Genomic DNA, 23680 nt, shown 5'->3' on the forward strand with positions numbered 1-23680 from the left:
CAAACATTACGTCATCGATTAAAATAATTTGTTTCGCAATGATCAATCGCTAAGTTGGAATAAAAATGGAATTCAATTGGGATCAATATGCCAGTAAAGACATAAAATAATGATTCCTCATCGTAATTTTGATGGTGCAAATCCCAAATTTTCCCAAAAACGAATTTGACGAAACCAACGTCATGCGGTGTATTAGCACGCATTCGTTACGTAACAAAATAAACAAATTGTTTTTGCATTTAGTGTTAAATCTGATGTTGGGCCTTAAATCCTAATAAATCAACTAAGCGTACTCGAAGTGATAAGGTAATGTATAAATACAATAAATAAAAGGTTGATTGTACCTTCAAGCAAGAAGTAAATAAGTAAATAAGAAGTAGCAAGAAGTAAATGAGGAAGAAGACTAATAAAATTGAATACAGTAATATGAAATGCTTTTAAGAGAATTAATATTAAATAATCCGAGGTATCCTCGGAAGAAGATTAAGAGAAGGATAATAATCCGAATTTAAAATATCCCAGAGGAAGAAGTCATATTTTATACACAAATAATAATAATAATAATCACCTCGAAGACGAAGAGTCCGAATGACGTATAGTGAGGTAGAATGGGGCGGAGGAAGAACTATAACAAGAAGAAGAAGCCGGGACGATGACGGCAATAGTTGGGATGTGTGTGTTCACGGGATAGTTCGGTTGGTGTTGAGAACGTGAAGTGGAAACATCGAGTGAGCTTCGGCCAAGTTGGTCACATTTGTCCTCACTAAACAAAGTGCCAAGGTGTGGACCAAGAAAGAAGGCAAAAAGGCGATTCGTGAGGCCTCAAAACGAGGCCTTGTGTTCCCTTGTTGTTCTGAGGTAATGTAATTGGGACTCTAAATCTAATCTCTTCCGTAACGGTGTCAAGGGAGAGGGTAAAGGGTCGTTTCGATCCCTTATCTCCTGGATATTTTCACTGTTTTCAACCTGCGGGGGGAGGTTTGAGTATGAACACCTGATCTCGTATGAACACAAGGTATGACATTGTAATTGTCGATCCATAATTATTTAGATAATTCTCAGGTTGGAATAACGAGGAATCTCCTGGATGGAATGAGTATGACCGACGTTATTATTTTATTATTGTTCTTAATATTCATATTCATATTACCGTATTTCTGGCCGTGAAAAACTATCCCATACGGTCGCGAGATTTCAAAAAAATAATTCTTCGTCAATGTTAGAATATTTGACGCCGTTTTCACCGTCCGAAACGCGTAATAAGCTTTAAAAAAAACATTTTTTCAAATGCTCGAATCTCATTGGTTCTGGTGTTTGATGACGATTTTCGTTGAAGATAACGAGGTTGGTCTTAACGTATTTTAATTACTAATTAGAGGTTCATTAGATTGTGAATCAAAGAACGATGGGTGAAACAAACTCCTATTGAACTCTTTCGCAATTGTTTTATGCAAACTTCCGCATCCGGTCGATGGCGGCCACCATTGAGTGATTTCATTTTAGAAATATTTTTGCAAATGCTTGACTCTCATTGGGTCCGGTGTTTGGTGACGCGTTTCGTTGAAGATAACCAGGCCCGTGCGGGCCGATGTTGGTCTTAAAGTATTTTAATAATACATTGGAGGTGCATAAGATTGTGAATCAAACAATGACGGGTGAAACAAACTCCTATTAAACGTTTTTCAATTTGTTATGCATACTTCCGCATCCGCAAGATGGCGGCCTCCATTGAGCTTCGGAATTCTCAAGCCAAGGCATAATCTGGTTTTCGACATAATACGTACGTGTTTATTGACAACACCGGCTTCGCCGGCTACTAGTACCCTACTGCAAAGCCGCAATGAGCCGGCGAAGCCAAAGCCTCTTGCCACTATTTTACCCATCACTCTGGCATCAGGTTAGGTAATTGGTAGTAGGTAGGTGTAGTAGGTATCGTACCTAGTTCAAAATGACACCATTTGCATTCTGGATGAGATTAAAATTCATAAAATTTCCTTCTTGATTAATTCGGTGAATTCCGTCTCAACTTCGGATATTTCCGGCCGTGAAAAACTATCCCCGACGGCCGCGATATTTCAAAAAAATAATTCTTCGTCAATTTTAGAATATTTGACGCCGTTTTCAGCGTCCGAAATGTGGTAAAAATCTTTCTGAAATATTTGTTCAAATGCTCGAATCTCATTGGTTCCGGTAATTGGTGACGATTTTCGTTGAAGATAACCAGGCCCGTGTGGACCCGGAGAACGAGGTTGGTCTTAAAGTATTTTAATTACAAATTAGAGATGCATTAGATTGTGAATCAAACAAAGACGGGTGAAACAAACTCCTATTGAACTTTTTCGCAATTGTTTTATGCAAACTTCCGCATCCGGTTGATGGCGGCCTCCATTGCATGATTTGGTTTTTCGAAATATTTTTTCAAATGCTCGAATCTCATTGGTTCCGGTGTTTGGTGACGGTTTTCGTTGAAGATAACCAGGCCCGTGCGGGCCGAGGTTGGTCTTAAAGTATTTTAATTACAAATTATAGGTGCATAACATTGGGAATCAAAGACGGGTGAAACAAACGCCTATTGAACTTTTTTCAATTTGTTATGCATACTTCCGCATCCGCAAGATGGCGGCCTCCATTGAGCGATTTGGTGCGTCAAAGCTTCGAAATTCTCAAGCCAAGGGATCCAGCATTATCTGGTTTTTCAACATAATACGTACGTGTTCATTGACAACACCGGCTTCGCCGGCTAAAATTTCGCAAATTCAGACCTAAAATGACACCATTTGCATTCTGGATGAGATTAAAATTGATAAAGTTTACTTCTTGATTTATAATTCGGTGAATTCCGTCTCAACTTCGGATATTTCCGGCCGTGAAAAACTACCCTACGGCCGCGAGATTTCTAAAAAATAATAATTCGTCAATTTTTGAATATTTGATGCCGTTTTCACCCTCCAAAACGCGTACTAAGCTTTTTTGAAATATTTTTTCAAATGCTCGAATCTCATTGGTTCCGGTGTTTGACGATTTTTGTTGAAGATAACGAGGTTGGTCTTAAAGTATTTTAATTACAAATTAGAGGTGCATTGGATTGTGAATCAAACAAAGACGGGTGAAACAAACTCCTATTGAACTTTTTCGCAATTTTTTTTAATGCAAACTTCCGCATCCGGAAGATGGCGGCCTCCATTGAGCGATTTGGTGTGTCAAAGCTTCGAAATTCTCAAGCCAAGGGATCCAGCATAATCTGGTTTTTCAACATAATACGTACGCGTTCATTGAAAACACCGGCTTTGCCGGCAATTAATGAATGCCAAGCTGGCACCCGAACCGCTAAGCCAACACCAGGCTATTATAATAATAATATATTAATAATAATAATAATAATAATAATGTATAAAAAGCTTATTAATAAATTTAATTAGGTACCGTCCGTGATATTTCATGATAAAATATATTGTTGCGGATATGAGGATTGTATTTTTTTTATTGTGTTGTATTATATAGTAAATTGTTGTAAATATCACCCTCTGTAAAATGTAATGATTCCTTGTAAATACCTCCGTATTGTAAAGGTCAAAGGGCGTCCCATAATTAGTCCATAAAGCATACACGTCAGCCAATCATAGAATACCCCTGTTCGATAGTTATATCTTTATTATGTGGCTTAGGGTAAGGCCTTGTCTTCCATTAAGATGACACTCCATTGCACTGCATTAAATAAGAGTAGATCCCCTTCCTTTCACATTCCCCTTTCATCATTGCCAAGCCTCGATTGCCAATTACATCCCCTCCAAAACCACCATTGAACATGTGCTCGGGTCGGGGAAGACGGGCGTACCCGCCCGTCGTCATCAAGGGCGGAGCCAGAGGGTCGCGCGACCAACCAGGGCCGAGGTGAGCACACCGATGGGCGTGTCCTGAAGGCCGGCGGCTTGATCGCCGGAGGCGTTATAAAGGCGCGCGCGCAAGAAGCAAGGGGGTGGTCGGTGGTGAGGAGTGATTGGACCAAGAGAGAGAAAGAGTGGTTGGACCAAGAAAGAGAACATAGAGAACATCCAAGGAGAGGACACCCCGGAAAGCACAAAGCCTGCTATTCGTCGCCTTGCTCGCCAAGGTTGGACTGAGCAGTAGTTAACAGCAAGAAGCCTGTTGTAGTCCTGGGAAAGCACGCGACGTCCACCGCCGCAGCAGCGGACAACAGCAGCGGCGGCCACAGCAGCAACGACAGCAGCGTGGGGCCTTGACGGCAGTTCCGGAGCAGGGCCGCGAAGGAACGGCGGCTGCTAAACGCGCCGATCGTGCTGCAGGACCCCCTTGGACCTTCCTTTCCCTCCAGCCATCCACCTCCTGCCTTTCCATCCTCTTGTGTATGTGAGTTTGTTTTGTTTGTTCTGTCCTGGGTATTAATTAAGCCTGTTTAGATAAGCTAGCGATTTTCACTGTCTCTCTAATATCTTCTGTATATTATTTTATTATCTTTCCTTCTTCCTTGGTTATTTTGAGCCTGTATATAGTAGGAATAAATTTAGTAGTATTTTCAACCTTTTTTTCGTCTTCTTCTTCTTCTTCACATCCGTGTCGCTTTTGTCTTTTCCATATTGAATAGCTGTGGCGCGATCCGGCCAACGTTCGGGGATCGGGTTAATCGGGGTAACTGTTAGGCCGCGGTGCCATCCGCTCGGCAAACCAACATCCTTATCCGCGGGCCGTAACAATATTTATTTGTTTATTTATTCGATGATGAAGGTGCTTTTATATTTTAATTTGAAGAGCAAGATGTGATAGATGAATCGATTAAGTTTTTATTTTATTTTAAATAAACCTTGAAATATTGTTCTTTAAAAAAAAAATCTGTCTACAAGTATTAAACTAGAAAGAGCAATCAGAGTTTGCAGACCCTCGCCAGGATGTATTTTCAGTGGTTTTTAAGGCTTTTGTGTTAAAACATATATAGCGGCCAAACCACGTGACCGTTGACATCATTCTTTTATTTATTTTTTTCTGCCAGTTTATGCCTACACGACGCTCAATAAATTTCATCTTGATCGATGAAGTTTTGTACTTGTCGAATTATGACGTCATAATGGAGGCACCTATGACATCATTAACATATATTATTCCCCATGGGGAGTACGTACTTGACAGAGCCTTTTTATTTTTATTTTTTATTTTTTCCCCCATTGAGCGGTTTCGGAGATATTGAGGTGTAATGTTTTTTTCAAGATGGTGCCCGTACCACGTGACCTATGACATAATTATGTATTAAAAAATTCTTCAGGTGGAGGCGCTCCTATTTAAAAATTTTTGTGTCAATGGGTCCAACAGTTGCTGAGAAAATCAATTTTTAAAATGCAGACACGCACATACGCCACCTGTATGCAAACGAATACCTAACCCTGCTTTTTGCTTCGCGAGCGCAGGGTAATAAGTAAACCCAAAGAGCCCAAGGGACCTCGACGGCTTAAACGATTGTGACCTTAACCACTCACTGAGGCACATGAGACAGAGGGAAGATGAGACAGACAGTAAGGTAAAGCTGCTCCATGCACGATGCTCACGCAAGCGGCGTGGGTCTTTTCTCCGGGTGTGCAGCGGATTGGTGCATGGCTGTCCCTCCGATGCTTTGCATGCCCCTTCGGGTGGGGGTTAGTCTAGGGTTGTGGCCAGTGAGGGGTGAGGGGGGAAGGGTGAGTAAGACTGGTGGAAATAAGGTAGAGTTAGTCCACTAACTAAGTTAGTCCAATAGCCTGTTGTTGGCTTAGCGGTTAGGGCGCAGGCTTGGGATCCTAGGATCCTGAGTTCGAATCCCGGTCGATCGCTGAATTAACGCCAGGGTGGTTGACTCAGCCTGTCATCCTTCCGAGGTCGGCAAATTGAGTACCAGCTTGCTGGGATGAATGATCAGGGTGTGTAGCCCGATTTAGAATAGGTACACCATATCCCTGCGCATCATAAGAGCGTGACCAAGGGTTGGCGTCAGGAAGGGCATCCGGCCATAAAAACTGCCTCAAACAGGGAACCATGATTGTCATGGGGCCCGCAAGGCTAACCCCCGCTCTAGCGGGGAAAATGGCCTTAAAACGATCATTCATATTCTATTCTAGTCCAATGGCGAGCAACCTGCTTGGTTCCTCAACTACGTCACCAATCATATGAGAAGCTCGTGGAGACACCAAATCTGCATTCGCTCCATTATAGATGTCGAAGGGGTGACATGATTACTGTGTACAGGTTGATGAATGAAAAGCTTGGTGTTCCAGCTATTCGCTTCTTCCAACAAGCAATATACCCTGCTACAAGAGGTCATCAATGTAAACTGCAAAAAGAGCAGGTCCACATTGGAACTAAGGAACAAATTGTTTAGTCATCGTGTAGTCAATGAATGGAGTTGAGGCCATAAACGTCACTGCATTTAAAAACAAGCCGGATAATGTCAGGTCTCAATTTAGATTCCAGACCGCTAGAACTTAGCTCATGTGTAGTTAAAAGTTAACACAGTAGTACAGACCGGAATATTACAGGATACCACCTACTTTCCCGTAAACGGATATGTGATGTATCAGGAAGTCGGAAGATTTCCTATCTAGGGATGACACAATTCCTCAAAAAGGAAAATCTACAAAGAAACAAACTTATAAACCTATGAAAGTACCTACCAGTCAGTCATCTGTGGGCAATTTCACATCAAATAACACTCATTAACCCTTTGTGTGTGTGCTTCATCTACTTTTTTCAAAATCTCCACTAAAAAAAAATATACATTTTTTTGTTGTTTAAAAAAAAAAGAAGAAGAATTTTCATCTTCTGACCAATCTGCGACAGCAGCACACAAAGGGTGAATCGCTGAACTACAAAATTGACGGAACAAAAATATACCGATTGTAATTCTTCTTTTCAGACACTGACGCAAAATTGGGTTAAGCCCAGTACTTTGTTCAAACGTGAATCGACTGCATTTTACAGTGGGAAGGTCCATGACACCTTAAATTTTTCATAACTTGAAAGGATTCCTCGAAAAGTAGGCGTAACTGCACATTGACGCATTGGGCAATGAAGTACCAAGAGGGTTGGGCGGGACAACGACTGTCAATCAGCCTTATGGGGGCGGGGCAACGTGGTACAGTGATACAGTGCCTATATAAAGTCTACACCCCCTTTCAAAATTTTCACCTTTTGTTACCTTATAGCCTGAATTAAATTGCATTCAATCAGACTTTTTCCACCTTTATTTACACATCGTAACCCACAACTTGCAAGTGAAAAACAAATTCTACAAATTTCAGAGAATTAATTAAAAATATAAAACTAGAATATCTTTGTTTGGTAAATGTCCATGCCCCTGGGTTAATACTTGGTGGAAGCACCTTTGTCAGCAATTAGAGCTGCGAGTATGTTGGGAAAGGTCTCTACGAACTTTGCACACCTTGATTCGGCAAAATTTGCCCATTCGTCCAACCAAAACTGCAAGCTCGGTCAAGTTGCGTGCGGAGCGTTGATGGACAGCAATCTTCAATCATGCCACAGATTTTCAATTGGATTTAGGTCAGGGCTCTGACTGGGACACTCAAGGACATTCAAGACACTCAAGGACTCAAGGACATATCTTTTTGTTCCTTAGCCACTCCAGGTGTAGCTTTAGCTGTGTGCTTCGGGTTGTTGTCATGCTGAAAGGTGAACTTCCGTCCCAATTTCAGCTTTCTTGCAGAGAGCAGCAGGTTTTCCTCTCAGAGTTTTCTGTATTTTCCTCCATCCATTTTCCCTTCTATCCTGACAAGTACCCCTGTCCCTGCTGATGAGAAACATCCCCATAACATGATACTGCCACCACCATGCTTCACAGTAGGGATGGTGTTCTTTGGAGATGTGATGTGTCGGGTTTGTGCCAAACGTAATGTTTTGCATTTAGGTCAAAAAGTTCCATCTTGGTTTCGTCAGGACACAAAATCTTTTGCCACACGGCTTCAGAATCTCCAGAGTGTGTTTTTGCATAACTGAAATAGGACTCAAGGTGGGCTTTTTTGAGTAATTGCTTCCTTCTTGTCACCCTACTGTACAGCCAAGACTTGTGGAGTGCTTGGGAGATTGTTGTCACATGCACACAGTGACCAGTCTTTACCATAAAGGCCTGTAGCACTTTCAAAGTTGCCATGGCCTCTTGGTGGCCTCTGATCAGTCTCCTCCTTGCTTGGTCATCCATTTTGGTGGGATGACCTGATCTAGGCTGGGTTTTGGTGCTACCATACACCTTCCACTTCTTAATGATTGTCTTCACTGTACTCCAAGGGTTATTGAAGGCCTTTGTAATATCTCCTTACCTTTACGCTCTGTGTAATATCTCCTCCGTACCTTTACGCTCAGTGTAATATCTCCTTACATTTACACTCAGTGTAATATCTCCGTACCTTTTCGCTCCATGTAATATCTCCTTACCTTTATGCTCCATGTAATATCTCCTTACCTTTACGGTCCATGTAATATCTCCTTACCTTTACGCTCCATGTAATATCTCCTTACCTTTACGCTCCGTGTAATATCTCCTTACCTTTACGTTCCGTGTAATATCTCCTTACCTTTACGTTCCGTGTAATATCTCCTTACCTTTACGTTCCGTGTAATATCTCCTTACCTTTATGTTCCGTGTAATATCTCCTTACCTTTACGTTCCGTGTAATATCTCCTTACCTTTATGTTCCGTGTAATATCTCCTTACCTTTACGTTCCGTGTAATATCTCCTTACCTTTACGTTCCGTGTAATATCTCCTTACCTTTACGCTCCGTGTAATATCTCCTTACCTTTATGTTCCGTGTAATATCTCCTTACCTTTACGTTCCGTGTAATATCTCCTTACCTTTACGTTCCGTGTAATATCTCCTTACCTTTACGCTCCGTGTAATATCTCCTTACCTTTGTGCTCCATGTAATATCTCCTTACCTTTACGTTCCGTGTAATATCTCCTTACCTTTACGTTCCGTGTAATATCTCCTTACCTTTGTGCTCCGTGTAATATCTCCTTACCTTTGTGCTCCGTGTAATATCTCCTGACCTTTACGCTCCGTGTAATATCTCCTGACCTTTACATTCTGTGTAATATCTCCTTACCTTTTCCATCTGTGTAATAGCTCCTTACCTTTACGCTCCGTGTAATATCTCCTTACCTTTTCCATCTGTGTAATATCTCCTTACCTTTACTGTCTGTGTGCTTGGAATCTGTTCAGGTGATGTGGGAAGACGTGCTAAATTGTTTTGTAAATGAATGGCGCACGTGTAGTCACGTATTCAAATTGTGACACGCCTAAATGGGAGCTATTGCCATTGTATCTATATAATAATAGCGTAAGGACTCGACTTTGTTATCCCTTTTACGCCGCACCCAGTGACCCGATGCCCACGGCACTAATGGATTTACGATCTACGAACCGCGCTCTTTGTTTATCACGTTCAGCCACACTCTAAAAATCTGAATTAGCCGACGTTGGGGCCCAAAAGCATCCGATTAACTGCCGATACGACGCCATCTTACGACGCCATCGTATTGGCGTCTGCTGGGCGAAGGCGAAGCGAGCCATCCGCTGATTGTACAGTCAAGTGGTGTGAACATGGGTGGTGTGAACCAAATGGTCTTTTTATTCCCTTGAACATTTTAAATTAGGATATATAAGGAAACGTTTTTATCGTCATTTTAATAAAGTTAAATGGAGTGACGTTGCGATACTCGGGGTGCGTTGCATCAATCCTCGTAACTCAGAGAGGTGTAGCAGGTGGTGAGACGTAAGGAAGCTTAAAGATAACGAGCTGAAACAGACGAAGGATATGTCGATCCCTTTCTACACCGAACGGCAATAAAAGTATGAGAGTGGGAAGGCATGGCCTGAGCACTTCGAGCAGAGAGGACTGATTGGACTTAACTTAAAGAGAAAAAATTGGAGCTTAACGGAAGAAGAAGATCCCATGAGCGCTCCCCTATGCCATCCATAATGGTACACTCTATCCATACACCACATCCTCCCTTCCGTGGATGTTCCACGGGTTTCGGCTAGTTGAAATGATCCTGATTAATATTGTTTTTATGAAATTATTTTTCAGGTTGGTGAAGGTATTTAATATTTCCTTTTATTAAAGGTTTGTTGAGACAAATTGATCAGCTTGTTAAAAATATATTTTGTTGTTGATCATCACTGTGAATGGATGATGTTGTCAGGTGGCAGGAGATTTTGCTTTCATTCCTGTCTGTTTGTCTGTCTGTTTGTCTGTGAACAGAAGATCTCAAACAGTTGTGGATGGATTCAGGCGAAATTTGGTGGACAGGTTGGATGTGTGACAAGGAAGAATCGATTCGATGTTGGTGAAGATCTGGATCTGGATACCAGTATTGGTTTAAGTGATTCTTCACAATAGAGAGATGGGTCCAAATGATATGTAACAATAATTGTAACATGATATTTCAAGGAGTTATGGATGGATTCGGATGAAACCAGGTGGATGAGTTGGTTTGGTGACGAGAACAAGTCAATTCTATTTTGGTTCAGGTCCGAATCCAGATCCGGCCTATCGGTGGATACAAAACATAAACTGTTAAGCATGGCGGAGGTACATGCTCTACCGAATGCAGTTCTAGTTATGGATTTTATGTCTATTGTCATAACTGCATTTTCCTCGTTTGTGTTTAAAAAAAAAAAAAATTATAACTGCATTTTCCTCCTCAACCTTAACCCTAACCAACCCTCCCCACTCCTTTCTCATCCTCTCCCTCTCCACCCCCCCCCCCCCCCCCCAGACCACCCTGCGTTTCCTGTATCTCACTTGAAGCTGCCATGGGTGCATCGTGTTGCGGATTGTTAGAAGATGTCATCGACACTCGCCTCCCAACAGTTAACATCCGCTCACGCTCCACCGTCCACACTCAGGGTTCTTCAAGCTCCCGTCGATCGGCCTCTGGTAGTTCCGTTCCCAGTCAGCTAAGGTGTCGCCGCTGTGGCCAGTTTGGTGTTCAGGTATTGTTGTTAATGCGACGTGGAGATGTTCATTTTATTACCGCATCACCCATTGGTTTACATGTACCTTTTGTCTCCTCCGATGTGGAGCTGTTCTTCTCTTCATCCTCTCATCAGCACACGTGCAGTGATTGTCGACACACGTTTTGCCAATCGTGTTGCGCCTTGCACTCCAATGCGATGTGGCTGTGCATCACCTGCTTGTGTCTCGATTCCACCGGTTTCACTAAGGATCTGCTAATGAGGGTGAAGGTGAGAGAGAGCACTGACCAATTTTTTTGGGTGATTCAAACAATTGGTGAAATGTCAGGAGGAAATGTTTCGAAGAAACGCATAATTACTTTTTCTCCCCAACTTTGCCAGGATCCTGGTTTTCGCTTTGTACAAAATGATTGGGCTCTCTCTCCTTTTGCGTAGGTTAAGGACCTTCGTGATTATCTTGCACAGCACGGCATCCGCACGGACACCTGCCGTGAGAAGGAAGACCTCGTCGAACTTGTACTGAACCACAGACGAATTCCGACGGCTCCTATCCCATCAGGATACCCACAGCCCACAGTCGAACCTACCGTCGAGGCCTCGATCTCCAGCCCTCCGACTCCACCAAGGGTTTCTCCCTCGTTCCCAACCTCCACGGTTCCTCCTCTTCAAGAATCAGAGGTACTCGATGAAGGGCCAGACAGAGGATCTGATGCAGATGGAGAAGAAGATCCTCAGGTATGATTTGTGACTGGAGGTGGATTTCACCTTGTATGCCCTTTATTCGTTTATTTTCCCACCTTGGGATATTTGTACTCTGAACCTTTTGCTATCTGTCGGGTGCATAATTTCAAATATTGTACCAAAAGTTGGTTTAAAACAAAAACAGGTTAGTTATGCTGGATGTTGTGTTGATGCCTGTAAAAAACCACCTTTAGAGGCCATTTTTCCCCGCAAAGCGGGGGTTGGCCTTTTTCGGGGACCGTGGTTGTTGTTGTTTTTCGGTCCCCTTTTTGAAGCAATGTTTTACGGCCGGATGCCCTTCCTGACGCCAACCCTTTTTGCCGCCTTTAACGACAAACAGGGAATTACCAGTGAACTGGTCTTGACTGGTCCTGGTCCTGGTCCTGGTCCTGGTTGACTGGTCCTGGTGTTGATGCCTGTAACACCTGTTTAATTGTTTAGTACAGGAAATCGTAGGTAAATGTTAAAAGGCCTTCGCATTGCTATGTAGCCATGGTTAGTTGTTACAAAACTTTGAAAGGTGGTGGGTCTGAAGTTGTTATTTTCACGTCATGTGATGTATAATACATTATTGTATAAAACTCCATGATTTCCTTTTGATGGGTGTTGTTGATGAGGAGAATTCATGGAAAATTCAGTTTCATTTAAATTTTAAATGTCCTTGTAACCCCCTTTGCCTTCTCAGTCACATGCAGTGAAATGTTTGTGACTCCTTTCTCACCATCATATATTTTAATATAAATTAAAAAACACCAACCAAGGCACTGACAGTACCAGCTCAATTGGTGCTGAAATCCTCACATCGAACCCCCATAACAAACGACATTGTGAACCCACCTCCCTGCTCTTCTGTTTTTTTGTTCGTGTGTGTGTGTTTTTTTTTTTTTCCTTCCTCGTTGTTCCCACTAAATGATATGGTGTCAGATTTAGCAATGTGCTTATTAGCTTGTTGCATTGTTATGACTCGATAGCTCAAGCCTCACCCGTCATCTCCCTTGCAGGTAGCAGCAGGCCCATTACGAATATCATTATCAGACCTGACGAGTGTGGAGGAGGTGGCCTCCTTGTCTGTGCGTGAGATGAAGACACTGCTGCGGAGAAATTTTGTGGATTATAAAGGTTGCTGTGAACGCTGGGAGCTGGAGGAGCGCGTCCGCCATCTCTATGAGGACACGCGGCGACTGCAGGCCGGTATGTGCGTCTGTCTTTATTGTGTGGCATTGTATGCATGGCATTTGCTTTACTCATCATGCCTGCTTTTCACCTTGCTGTGCAACCAGTTAAACACTTATTGACCTCGCTACACAGTACAAATCACTGATAGATGTGCTGAAAACATGATCACAAAGTACCCCGTCCCTCGGATGGATGTTAAGCTGTTTGTTCCATCTCCTGGTATTCGTGGATGATATAGATTCCATGGTATCCTTCAAGCAAGTTTTCGTTGGTATCCTGAACAACAACGACTTGCTGTCCGAGTCACCTTCAGTTAAACAGCATGCCTGACCATCCAGTTCATGAAAGACTTAGGCTTTTGAGGTCATAGTAGTTGTAGTTTGTTGTTGGGATTTCGATTTCTGAATTAAAGATCTATTTCTCTTCTGGCTATTTTTCGGCCGTGGCCAAGCGAAGCGAAAAACTTGTTGGACAGGTGCATGTGACGAGGAAGAATCGATTCAATTTTGGTGAAGATCTGGATTCAGCTCGTAGAATTTTTTAAGTGATTCTTCACCATTGAGTGATATGGCCAACCAGGCCGAGGTATGCTCTCTACTGAGTGCCGTTCTAGTTACCTCCGCCACCAAAGGTGGATGGAGGTTATGCTTTCACCCCTGTCTGTCTGTGTTTGTGAACACAATATCTCAAAACGTTTTTTTTTTTTTTTTTTTTTTTTGTATACAAGATCGAGGCTCGTGAAAGAGCGAACATTAATCACACAGAAAGACAAACCGACACATAAAACAAATAACATCGGGAGCGGTAGACAAGATGGGGAAAGAGGGGGAAGGACACAAACGCAACATTTGAGAGCAGGGACCGAGAGACATGGAGACATTGAGAGATCTGTGGGAGGGAGAGGGCTTTGGGGGGGAGGCATGGGAAGGGGGGTGGGAGAGGTATAAAACATATGGACACTGCCAGGACTTCCAGGAAAGTTGGAATTTCAAACAAGGTGGATCTGGGGTGAATTAGTGGGGGTAGAAAAGATCAAGGTTTTGGATGGGGGGGAGATAAGAGATGGTGGTGAACAGCTGTTTTAAAGACCTGGAGGGAGGAGTGGGATTGAAGGGAGTGAGGGAGTTTGTTCCAGAGGCGGGAGAAAAGAGGAATGAAAGAGTGAAGGTGAGCAGAGAGCCGAGATTTCGGCAGTTTAACCATCAGAGGGTTGCTAACAGATCTTGTGCGACCTGTAGGAATATTTGGGGGACAGAGCACAGAGAGAGCTGGGGGAGCAAGGCCGGAGAGGAGTCGGTAGAAGACAGAAAGACCACCGACCTGCCTGCGGTGAGTGAGTGAAAGGCCCTCAGAGATAGCTTCATCGCGGGAGATTCCACCAAGATTGTGGACGTTGTGGACCGATTCGGACGAAATTTGGCAGAGATGTAGCGTATGATTACATTTTACATTCTTTTTACATTACACCGACATTACAGATTACATTACACCGACGAAATGATTACATTTTGGTGAAGATTCGGATCCGGATCCGGCTTCTAGAATTTTAAAGTGATTCTTCACCATTGGGAGATGGGGCCAAATACCATACATAGCAGGATATCTCAAAACGTTGTGGACGGATTTGGATGAAACTTAGTGGACCAGTTGTGTGCGTGACAAGGACAAATAGATTAGATTTTGGTGAAGATCTGAATATGGATTCGGATGAGAATTATTTAATTTTTTAAAAGTGATTCTTCACCATTGAGAGATATGGCCAAAAACGATACATGGCAGGATATCTCAAAAAATTATGGACTGATGATTTTGATTAAATGTGATTCTGTATTGTGATTTTCTGGTTTCCTCTGGGATACAAGAGCCTGGTGTTGGGCTAGCGGCTAGGGTGCCAGCTTAGGATCCTAGGATCCTGGGTTTGAATCCCGGTCGATCGCTGAATTAACGCCAGGGGGGTTGACTCAGCCTGCCATCCTTCCGAGGTCGGCTAATTGAGTACCAGTTCACTGGTAATTCCCTGCTTGTCGTAAAAGGCGACAAAAAGGGTTGGCGGCAGGAAGGGCATCCGGCCGTAAAACATTGCTTCAAAAAGGGGACCAACAAAAACAACAACAACCGAAACAAACAACAACATTGCCCGAAAAAGGCCAACCCCCGCTTTGCGGGGAAAAATGGCCTCTAAAGGTGTTTTTTCTTTTCTTTTCTGGGATACAAAACGTAAAGTGTTCACCTGGTGGAGGTATGCTCTCTACTGAGTGCCGTTCTAGTTCACAATGTGATTTTCATGGATAGATTGAAGTTGGGACACATCTTCTTAATTTACACTCTATCCCTAAATGTTGAAGGTTAAGGTCATAGGGTGGTCCGAAGAAAATATGGCCATCATTGGATCGCGGGCCAAGGGTAATTCATGGGCAATCGCCAAGGGTAAGCCTCCCGCGGTTGTGGGAGGCCTACCCTACCCTACCCTTGGAGATCGCTTTCTGATCGCAGATATCTAGTTGAGTAACGATGTTTTATTAGCAATGTAGAGAACCCATGTTTGATGACATAATTTACCTTTCATTTTGATCTTGTGTAGACACAAGTGAGCACTTTACCATTCAAAATGCTTCCCTGTTTTTCGTCAGGCACTGGAGAGGTGACAGGAATTTCCATCGCATCAGGTAATAGAGAGAAATGGGGGTGGGGGTATGGTGACCATGACCATGGTTATTCCACAGTATTTGTTCTCTTCATTCTGCTCTATCCTGAAATTCCTTTTCGTTTTATTTCCTTCCCCATGATGACAGCTTCGCTGTCTGCAAGTGACGATCATCTGTGCAAGGTGTGCATGGACGCGCCCATCGACTGCGTGCTGCTCGAGTGTGGCCACATGGTCACTTGCACCAAGTGCGGCAAGAGGATGAGCGAGTGTCCCATTTGTCGCCAGTACGTCGTGCGTGCCGTGCACGTGTTCCGCACCTGAGCGGAGGCCCTCAAAACCACCCGAATGGAATGACCTCTGAAACCCGGTATTGATGTCACTGGAGGTTTGGCGACCGTAAGTGTGGCCTCAACATTCCGGTGTGGAAAAGAGGGCAAATACGTGGACTTGAATACAAATCTAAATGAGACCTGTAATATAAAACGATACTGCATTCTGTCCTTGTGTGAACGTCATTTTACTTTCTCGTGAATTTTTTAAGCAAACGAGGGAACTTTATTCCCCTCCATCCCCCAATATTTTTCAGTGTTTTTAATTTTTATTTTTTCCCCACGATTTTGTTTGCGCCACCACCTGAGCCATAAAACAGCCATTTGCCGTACAAACCGTCTGGGATGCCGCCGACCTCGTCCGACGGTTACGGACGACTTCACTGGTTCCAATTCCTTCCCCACATCGAAATGAACCGACGATGATCCTGGGAGGACTTGGGTCACATGACATTGTGATATATTATTTATTCTTCATTCCCTCCTGATATGACTGCCCTGTCATAAACTCTGTGGTTGTGTTCACATCAAAGGGCTTTATCTTCAATGTGGGTATTCCACACATGTTCACGTGCTGGTAGTTGGTGCTGGTGGAAAAAAAGAAGAAAAAAAGAAGAAGAAAAAAAACAAAAAAAAAGGTGACAGCATTGTGCGGGTAAAGGATGGACTGATGGACACACACACACACACACACACACACACACCCACACACACACACACACCCACACACACCCACCCACACACACACAGGGAGGAGGGCTCCGTTCCACCTTCTGAAGCCCACATTTGGTGATAACAACCAATGACACACGCACACAACTGAATGGCCAGAAATATATAGTCACAACAGGTTGGTTTGGCTCGTGCATATCCTGGGGGCAGGGAGGAAAAGTTGGGGGTGGGAGGTCAGGGAAGTAGAGGAAGAGGAGGGTTGGAGGTAGGGGAAGTAGAGGAAGAGGGGATGGGAGGTAGGGGAAGTAGAGGAGGAGGAGGAGGAGGGGGTGGGTGGGGAAGTAGAAGAGTAGGGGGGTTGGAGGTAGGGGAAGTAGAGGAGGAGGGGGGTGGGAGGTAGGGGGGGTAGAGGAGGAGGGGAGTGGGAGGTAGGGGAAGTAGAGGAGGAGGGGGTGGGAGTTAGGGGAAGGAGAGGAGGAGTAGGGGGGTTGGAGGTAGGTGAAGTAGAGGAGTAGGGGAGTTGGAGGAAGGGGAAGTAGAGGAGGGGTCGGGGGTGGGAAGTAGGGGAAGAGTGGGGTTGGAGGTAGGGGAAGTAGAGGAGTAGGGGGGTTGCAGGTAGGGGAAGTAGAGGAGTAGGGGGGGTTGGAGTTAGGGGAAGTAGAGGAGTAGGGGGGGTTTGGAGGTAGGGGAAGTAGAGGAGTAGGGGGTGGGTGGGTGAGGCTTGGGTCAGACATCATGAGATCATAGAACGTATCTCGTACATGCTGCACAGATTATATTGTGAATTATACGATAATAAAGCACTCGTTGGAAATTTATATATTTTTTAAAGTTGTATAAATAAAATGTCCGTTTGTTGCGCTTTATCATTGCCCTTGGTGTGTCACATGGTTTATATTGACAATGATTGTAAGGTTAAGATCATTTGGCCACTGGGTCTACATTGTCGATGTACATTATGACGGATCAATACGTCGTTCTGTTGTTCTCGTTGGTGTTGCACTTTATTTTGTTGCGTTTGAGCCCGTGTTGCAGCGACAGTGCTGCGAGACTGTTTGATGGGAGGAAGCCATTTCCCCTGTGGGTCTAGTGCATCCTGGCTCACGGTGAAAGGAAGGATCTCGTGTTGGGTGACGGCCATTCACTTTCCCATGGGGGATTTAAAGACCAAGCACCTGTGCTTGGAGCATCAAACGTCACAGAGCGAACGCATTTGTCCCTTTGTTGTCAGTCTTGCGGAACGTCCATTTGTTTGTTTTATTTTCTGCGTTTACGACTCGTGCGCTTAACCGGCTCCCATCGGACAGTTTGTCCTAACCCTCCATTTTGCGGGTTTGTCCTCCTGTCGTTTGTTCTCCCCGCGCCCAAAACCCCGATGACTTCTCAAAGTAGTCCGGGCATAATCCCTCTTTTTTGATGCGCGTTGCTGGTCCTCGACCCAAAAACGTGTTTGTCTGTTCGGGTGATCCCAAAGTGCACTTTGCGGTTATCCGGACGGTCCGAGCACGTGGTGTTTAAACCTTTTCTGTTCAACTTTCCCACTCGGATGGAACTTCTGCGTTTGACATCTCGTCGGTGAGCTTTGTATTTTGCGATACCAATCCCACCTGCCCAAAGTCCTCGGTTAACGGACATCAGTGGGACGACATTTCCGGGCACACGAGCGGCTTGGAGCTGTTGTACCAACGTCGATATCATTGGTGTTTTCACTGCTTTTATCAGGTTCCTTTTGCCATACACGGTTTTGAATCGTTTCCTTGGAAGAAATGTTTGTTCCTGGCATTACCAAGTGACCTTAAGTGAACAGAAGTTCTGAGTTCTTTTGAAGCATTTTGTCCTTTTTGTAAAATATTTTGTATTGTTGCAAACAGCTTTGACCTAATAAAGATCACGTCCGAATTTATTGCCTTCAGTCGCGTGCTCCATCCTCATTTGGCGCAACCATCGCTCCTTCCCTCTCGGTCGACACGTCCTTTGGTCGACATTATTAAATGTCACCGTGCAGGTAAATATTCTGGCCTTGCTTGGGCAGTACCTTGATCCTCTGACCTGCACAGGAAGACACCTGTTTAAGCTTTTTGTGCCCCACTGCTCGTGTTTTGTTCTCCATCGATATTACTTCTTGAGCTCCAACAAGTCAAAATGCAAGTTTTACTCCGACTGTCCCGCAACTCGCTGCCTTTTGCTCGTTGAATGAAGCGGTTGCCACAGCGCACTGCATTGCACAACAGGTACGCACACTCCCTTCTAATGCATCCATCCTGGGTTCAAATCCCGAACCAGCTATAAACTGTCATACCTGTTTTTCACGGGCAGGGTGATATCGCAGCGTCGTCATCGGTTGCCTCACCTTTCGTTTGCCGTTCACATTTTTTTTTTTACCGATTTAGATACTTGTACTGTAACTGTACATATTTCATGATGAAGAAGAAAAAGGAAGGATTGGGAAAACAGGGTGTAGTATTTGGCTGCACAAAGCTGAGGAAATGGTATCCTTCGATTTGTCAAATTCGTTCACCCTCGACCCACGACGAGTCTGAGTGAAATTCATTCGCCCTCGACCCACAACGAGTGAGTGATTTTCATTCACCCTCGACCCACAACGAGTGTGAGTGAAATTCATACGCCCTCGACCCAACACCAGTGTGAGTGAAATTCATTCGCCCTCGACCCAACACCAGTGTGAGTGAAATTCATTCGCCCTCGACCCAACACCAGTGAGTGAAATTCATTCACCCACGACCCACGACGAGTGTGAACGAAATTCATTCGCCCTCGACCCACGACGAGTGTGAGTGAAATTCATTCGCCCTCGACCCACGACGAGTGTGAGTGAAATTCATTCGCCCTCCACCCACAAAGTGAGTGAAATTCATTCGCCCTCGACCCACGACGAGTGAGTGAAATTCATTCGCCCTCGACCCACGACGAGTGAGTGAAATTCATTCGCCCTCGACCCACGACGAGTGAGTGAAATTCATTCGCCCTCGACCCACGACGAGTGAGTGAAATTCATTCGCTCTCGACCCACGACGAGTGTGAGTGAAATTCATTCGCCCTCAAGCCATGACGAGTGAGTGAAATTAATTCGCTCTCGACACACGAGTGAGTGAAATTCATTCACTCTCGACCCACGATGAGTGAGTGAAATTCATTCGCCCTCGACCCAAAACGAGTGAGTGAAATTCATTCTCCCTCGACCCAACACCAGTGTGAGTGAAATTCATTCACTCCCGACCCACGACGGTTATAAGTGAAATTCATTCATTCACCGTCGATCCTCAATGTGTGTGAGTGACATTCATTCGCCCTTGACGATTGTGGGTGAAATTCAATCTCCCTTGACCCACGACGAGTGTGAGTGTTCCAATATTCCAGTATACTAACAGCAAATGTCCGCAATCACGTGGAGACTGGAGAGGGCCATCAGATATGTCATGTCCGCAATCACGTGGAGACTGGAGAGGGCCATCAGACATGTCATGTCTGCAATCACCTGGAGTGGGCCATCAGACATGTCATGTCCGCAATCACGTGGAGATTGGAGAGGGCCTTCAGACATGTCATGTCCGCAATCACGTGGAGATTGGAGAGGGCCATCGGACATGTCATGTCCGCAATCAAGTGGAGATTGGCGAGGGCCATCAGACATGTCATGTCCGCAATCACGTGGAGACTGGAGAGGGCCATCAGACATGTCATGTCCGCAATCTTGTGGAGATTGGAGAGGGCCATCAGACATGTCATGTCTGCAATCACGTGGAGATTGGAGAGGGCCATCAGATATGTCATATCCGCAATCATGTGGAGAGGGCCATCAGACATGTCATATCCGCAATCACGTGGAGAGAGCCATCAGACATGTCATGTTCGCAATCACATGGAGAGGGCCATCAGACATGTCATGTCCGCAATCACCTGGAGTGGGCCATCAGACATGTCATGCCCGCAATCACCTGGAGTGGGCCATCAGACATGTCATGTCCCCGATCACCTGGAGTGGGCCATCAGACATGTCATGTCCGTGATCACCTGGAGAGGGTAATACGAAGCGGCGGGCCCCCTTCAATTCCTTAATGAACCCATAAAGCGTGTAGTACCACAATCGTGGTCGAAGACATGTATAAAAATGAGTTTAAACTGACGTTAACCCAAACAATGAATCATGACCTTTCTTACAATGTTTAATACACAGGCAACTTATGAAAGCTTCTAATTGGTGGAGAAAAGCCGATGACAAAAAAACATTTCTGGGATACTAACCAGTAAATCGGGCGCTTTGTGGGTTAAGGGAACAAACTACAGTATAGGTCCTGCCTCTGGAACAAACTATAGTATAGGTCCTCCCTCTGGAACAAACTATAGTACAGGTCCTCCCTCTGGAACAAACTATAGTATAGGTCTTCCCTCTGGAACAAACTATAGTATAGGTCCTGCCTCTGAAACAAACTATAGTATAGGTCCTGCCTCTGGAACAATCTATGGTATAGGTCCTGCCTCTGGAACAAACTGTAGTATAGGTCCTGCCTCTGGAACAAACTGTAGTATAGGTCCTGCCTCTGGAACAAACTATAGTATAGGTCCTGCCTCTGGAACAAACTATAGTATAGGTCCTGCCTCTGGAACAAACGATAGTATAGGTCCTGCCTCTGGAACAAACTATGGTATAGGTCCTGCCTCTGGAACAAGCTATGGTATAGGTCCTGCCTCTGGAACAAACTATGGTATAGGTCCTGCCTCTGGAACAAACTATGGTATCGGTCCTGCCTCTGGAACAAGCTATGGTATAGGTCCTGCTGTAGCGGTTACCGCTGGATGCACACAATCGCCTTGCACCGGCCAGAACACGGCCAGACGCGCCTCTCCCGGGCATGCCCGGACTCACTGTTCCCGGGCACGCCCGAACCTCCCGGTCTCGTCTTTCCCGGGCATGCCCGCTCTCGCCTTTCCAGCCCAGGGCTCGCCCAGAGCGCCCGGGCACGCCCAGCCTCGACTTGCCAGGCCGCAGCCAAACACGCCCGGGCAGGTCCAGACTCGCCTTTCGAAGGCTCGCCCTTGACACCCGGGCATGCCCGGTATAGCTTTTGCCGGGCAAACTTCCCGACATAAATGTGTATATATATTGCTGCCCGATAAACGGGCTTGTCAGAATACCTGAGCTGTTTTGTTTCAATAAAGCAACTCGGACGAATTCCGTCTTTGGTCGCGTCAATTCTTTCGACTCGCGTTGGAGCGCAGTTCCTTCATTGGTGACCTACCGACATGGATACGGCAGTGACGCTTAAACTGCCTACCTTCTGGGAGGCTCACGCGGCTGTTTGGTTTGCCCAGGCGGACTCTCAGTTCGCCCTGCGAGGCATCACCGCGGACGACACCCGCTTCCACCACGTCTTGGCAGCGCTCGGTTCCGCCACCGCGGCCCGCGCCTTGAGCCTCCTCGAGCACCCGCCGGCTGCTGACAAATACGACGCGCTGAAGACACTCCTCCTCGACGCTCTTGCCCTCTCACCGGCAGCACGCGCACGGCGCCTGCTCGCTCTGCCCGAGCTCGGCGACACGCGCCCGTCAGCGCATGGACTATATGCTCTCGTTGCTCGGTGAGCACTCTCCGGATTTTCTGTTCCGCGAGCTGTTCCTTCGCCAGCTGCCTCACCCGGTACGCCTCGCCCTGGCTGGCACGTTGATCACGGATTCCCGCGCCCTCGCCAGGGAAGCCGATAAGATCTCCTCGGCGGGCCAGCACATCGGCGCGGTTACCTGGAGCCCGCCGCCGTCCGAGGTGACGCCCGAGCGCCCTGCGCGGTTGGAGGCCGAACTGCCGGTGCAACTGGCGGCCGCCACGCCGCACCGCCCGCTTCCGACACGACAGCCGGGGCCTCCACCTGACCGGGCGTGGTGTTATTACCACGCCAGGTTCGGACACAAGGCTCGGACGTGCCGGCCCCCGTGCACTTTCGGCAGGTCGGGAAACGGCCGGGCCGGCGTTCATTCCCAGCCATGAGCGCCGGCCACTCGGGCAACTTGCTGTTTATTCGGGACAAAGCGTCTGGGCGGCGTTTCCTGTGTGACACCGGCGCCCAACTGAGCGTCATACCCGCCTCCGAGCAGGACAGGCGGGACGCCGTTTGCGGCCCCTCTTTGGTCGCTGCTAATGGCTCAGCCATACGCACTTTCGGCCCACGCGTCGTCACCCTCTGCTTCGGCAGCCAGCGTTTTCAATGGACTTTTGTGACCGCCTGCGGCCCCATGGCTTTGCTGGGCGCCGACTTCCTCTGCGCGCACGGGCTGCTGGTGGACGTCCAACGGCGTCGCCTCATCAACGCCGAGACCTTCAGCTCCCTGGCGTGCACGATGAGCAGCTCCGCGCCGACCGAACTGGCGTGCGCCCTCCCGGCAGCGAACGAGTTCGCTCGCCTGCTCGCGGAAATCTCGGCCCTCACGCGGCCGACATTTTCGGCCGTCGCGGTGCGCCACGGGATCGAGCACCACATACCCACTACGGGCCCGCCGGTCTACGCCAGGGCCCGCCGCCTCGACCCGGCCAAGCTCGCCGTGGCGAAGGCCGAGTTCGACGCGTTGGAGCACCTCGGCATCGTGCGGCGCTCCGATAGCGCGTGGGCCTCGCCACTGCACATCGTGCCAAAGCCAGGGGGTGGATGGCGCCCGTGTGGCGACTACCGCCGTCTCAACGACGCTACCACCCCCGACAGGTACCCGATCCCGCATATTCAGGACTTTTCCGCCCGTTTGGCGGGACGGGTCATCTTTTCGAAAATTGACCTGATACGGGGCTACCACCAGGTACCTGTCCGGGCGGCCAACGTCCCGAAGACGGCCGTCATCACGCCGTTCGGCCTGTTCGAATTTTTGCGGATGCCGTTTGGCCTCAAGAACGCGGCCCAGGCGTTCCAGCGCTTGATGGACGGCGTGCTGCGCGACCTGCCGTTTCTTTTCGTCTATCTGGACGATATCGTCGTCGCCAGCACGTCCCGCGCCGAGCACCTCCTCCACCTCTGAACACTGTTCGGTCGCCTCAGCGAGCACGGCTTAATTGTCAACCCGGTCAAATGCCACTTCGGCGCGACGACCGTTGACTTTTTGGGCCACCGCATCACCAAGACCGGGGCCGTGCCGCTGCCGAC

At 46.5% G+C, this 23680-nt stretch overlaps 1 protein-coding gene across 4 annotated transcripts; it reads left to right on the forward strand.

The window, feature by feature from the left end:
* Positions 1-610: 610 nt before the first annotated feature.
* LOC137429557 (E3 ubiquitin-protein ligase RNF34) lies at positions 611-16460 on the forward strand. 4 transcript variants are annotated; one of them, XM_068119561.2, is made up of 7 exons: positions 611-858; positions 10775-10991; positions 11109-11243; positions 11409-11708; positions 12716-12905; positions 15521-15556; positions 15683-16460. In XM_068119561.2, the coding sequence occupies exons 2-7, from the start codon at positions 10812-10814 to the stop codon at positions 15856-15858; spliced, it is 1017 nt and encodes a 338-aa protein (XP_067975662.2). In that variant the 5' UTR covers positions 611-858; positions 10775-10811; the 3' UTR covers positions 15859-16460. The 4 variants fall into 4 exon arrangements, with proteins under 4 accessions (XP_067975662.2, XP_067975661.2, XP_078635704.1 ...); XM_068119560.2 differs by having other exon boundaries at positions 614-1015; XM_078779578.1 differs by lacking the exon at positions 611-858 and adding an exon at positions 3764-4364.
* Positions 16461-23680: the final 7220 nt, after the last annotated feature.

The sequence above is a fragment of the Myxine glutinosa genome, chromosome 6 (genome assembly GCF_964187855.1).
Source record: "Myxine glutinosa chromosome 6, kmMyxGlut1.1, whole genome shotgun sequence".
NCBI lineage: Eukaryota > Metazoa > Chordata > Myxini > Myxiniformes > Myxinidae > Myxine > Myxine glutinosa.

Bases quoted from the DNA above. Each gene is read 5' to 3' on its own strand.
- LOC137429557 (XM_068119560.2), top strand. The intron at 10,992-11,108 runs GTATTGTTGTTA...TCCTCTCATCAG, and splicing joins GTGGCCAGTTTGGTGTTCAG to CACACGTGCAGTGATTGTCG. The intron at 12,906-15,520 runs GTATGTGCGTCT...GTTTTTCGTCAG, and splicing joins CACGCGGCGACTGCAGGCCG to GCACTGGAGAGGTGACAGGA.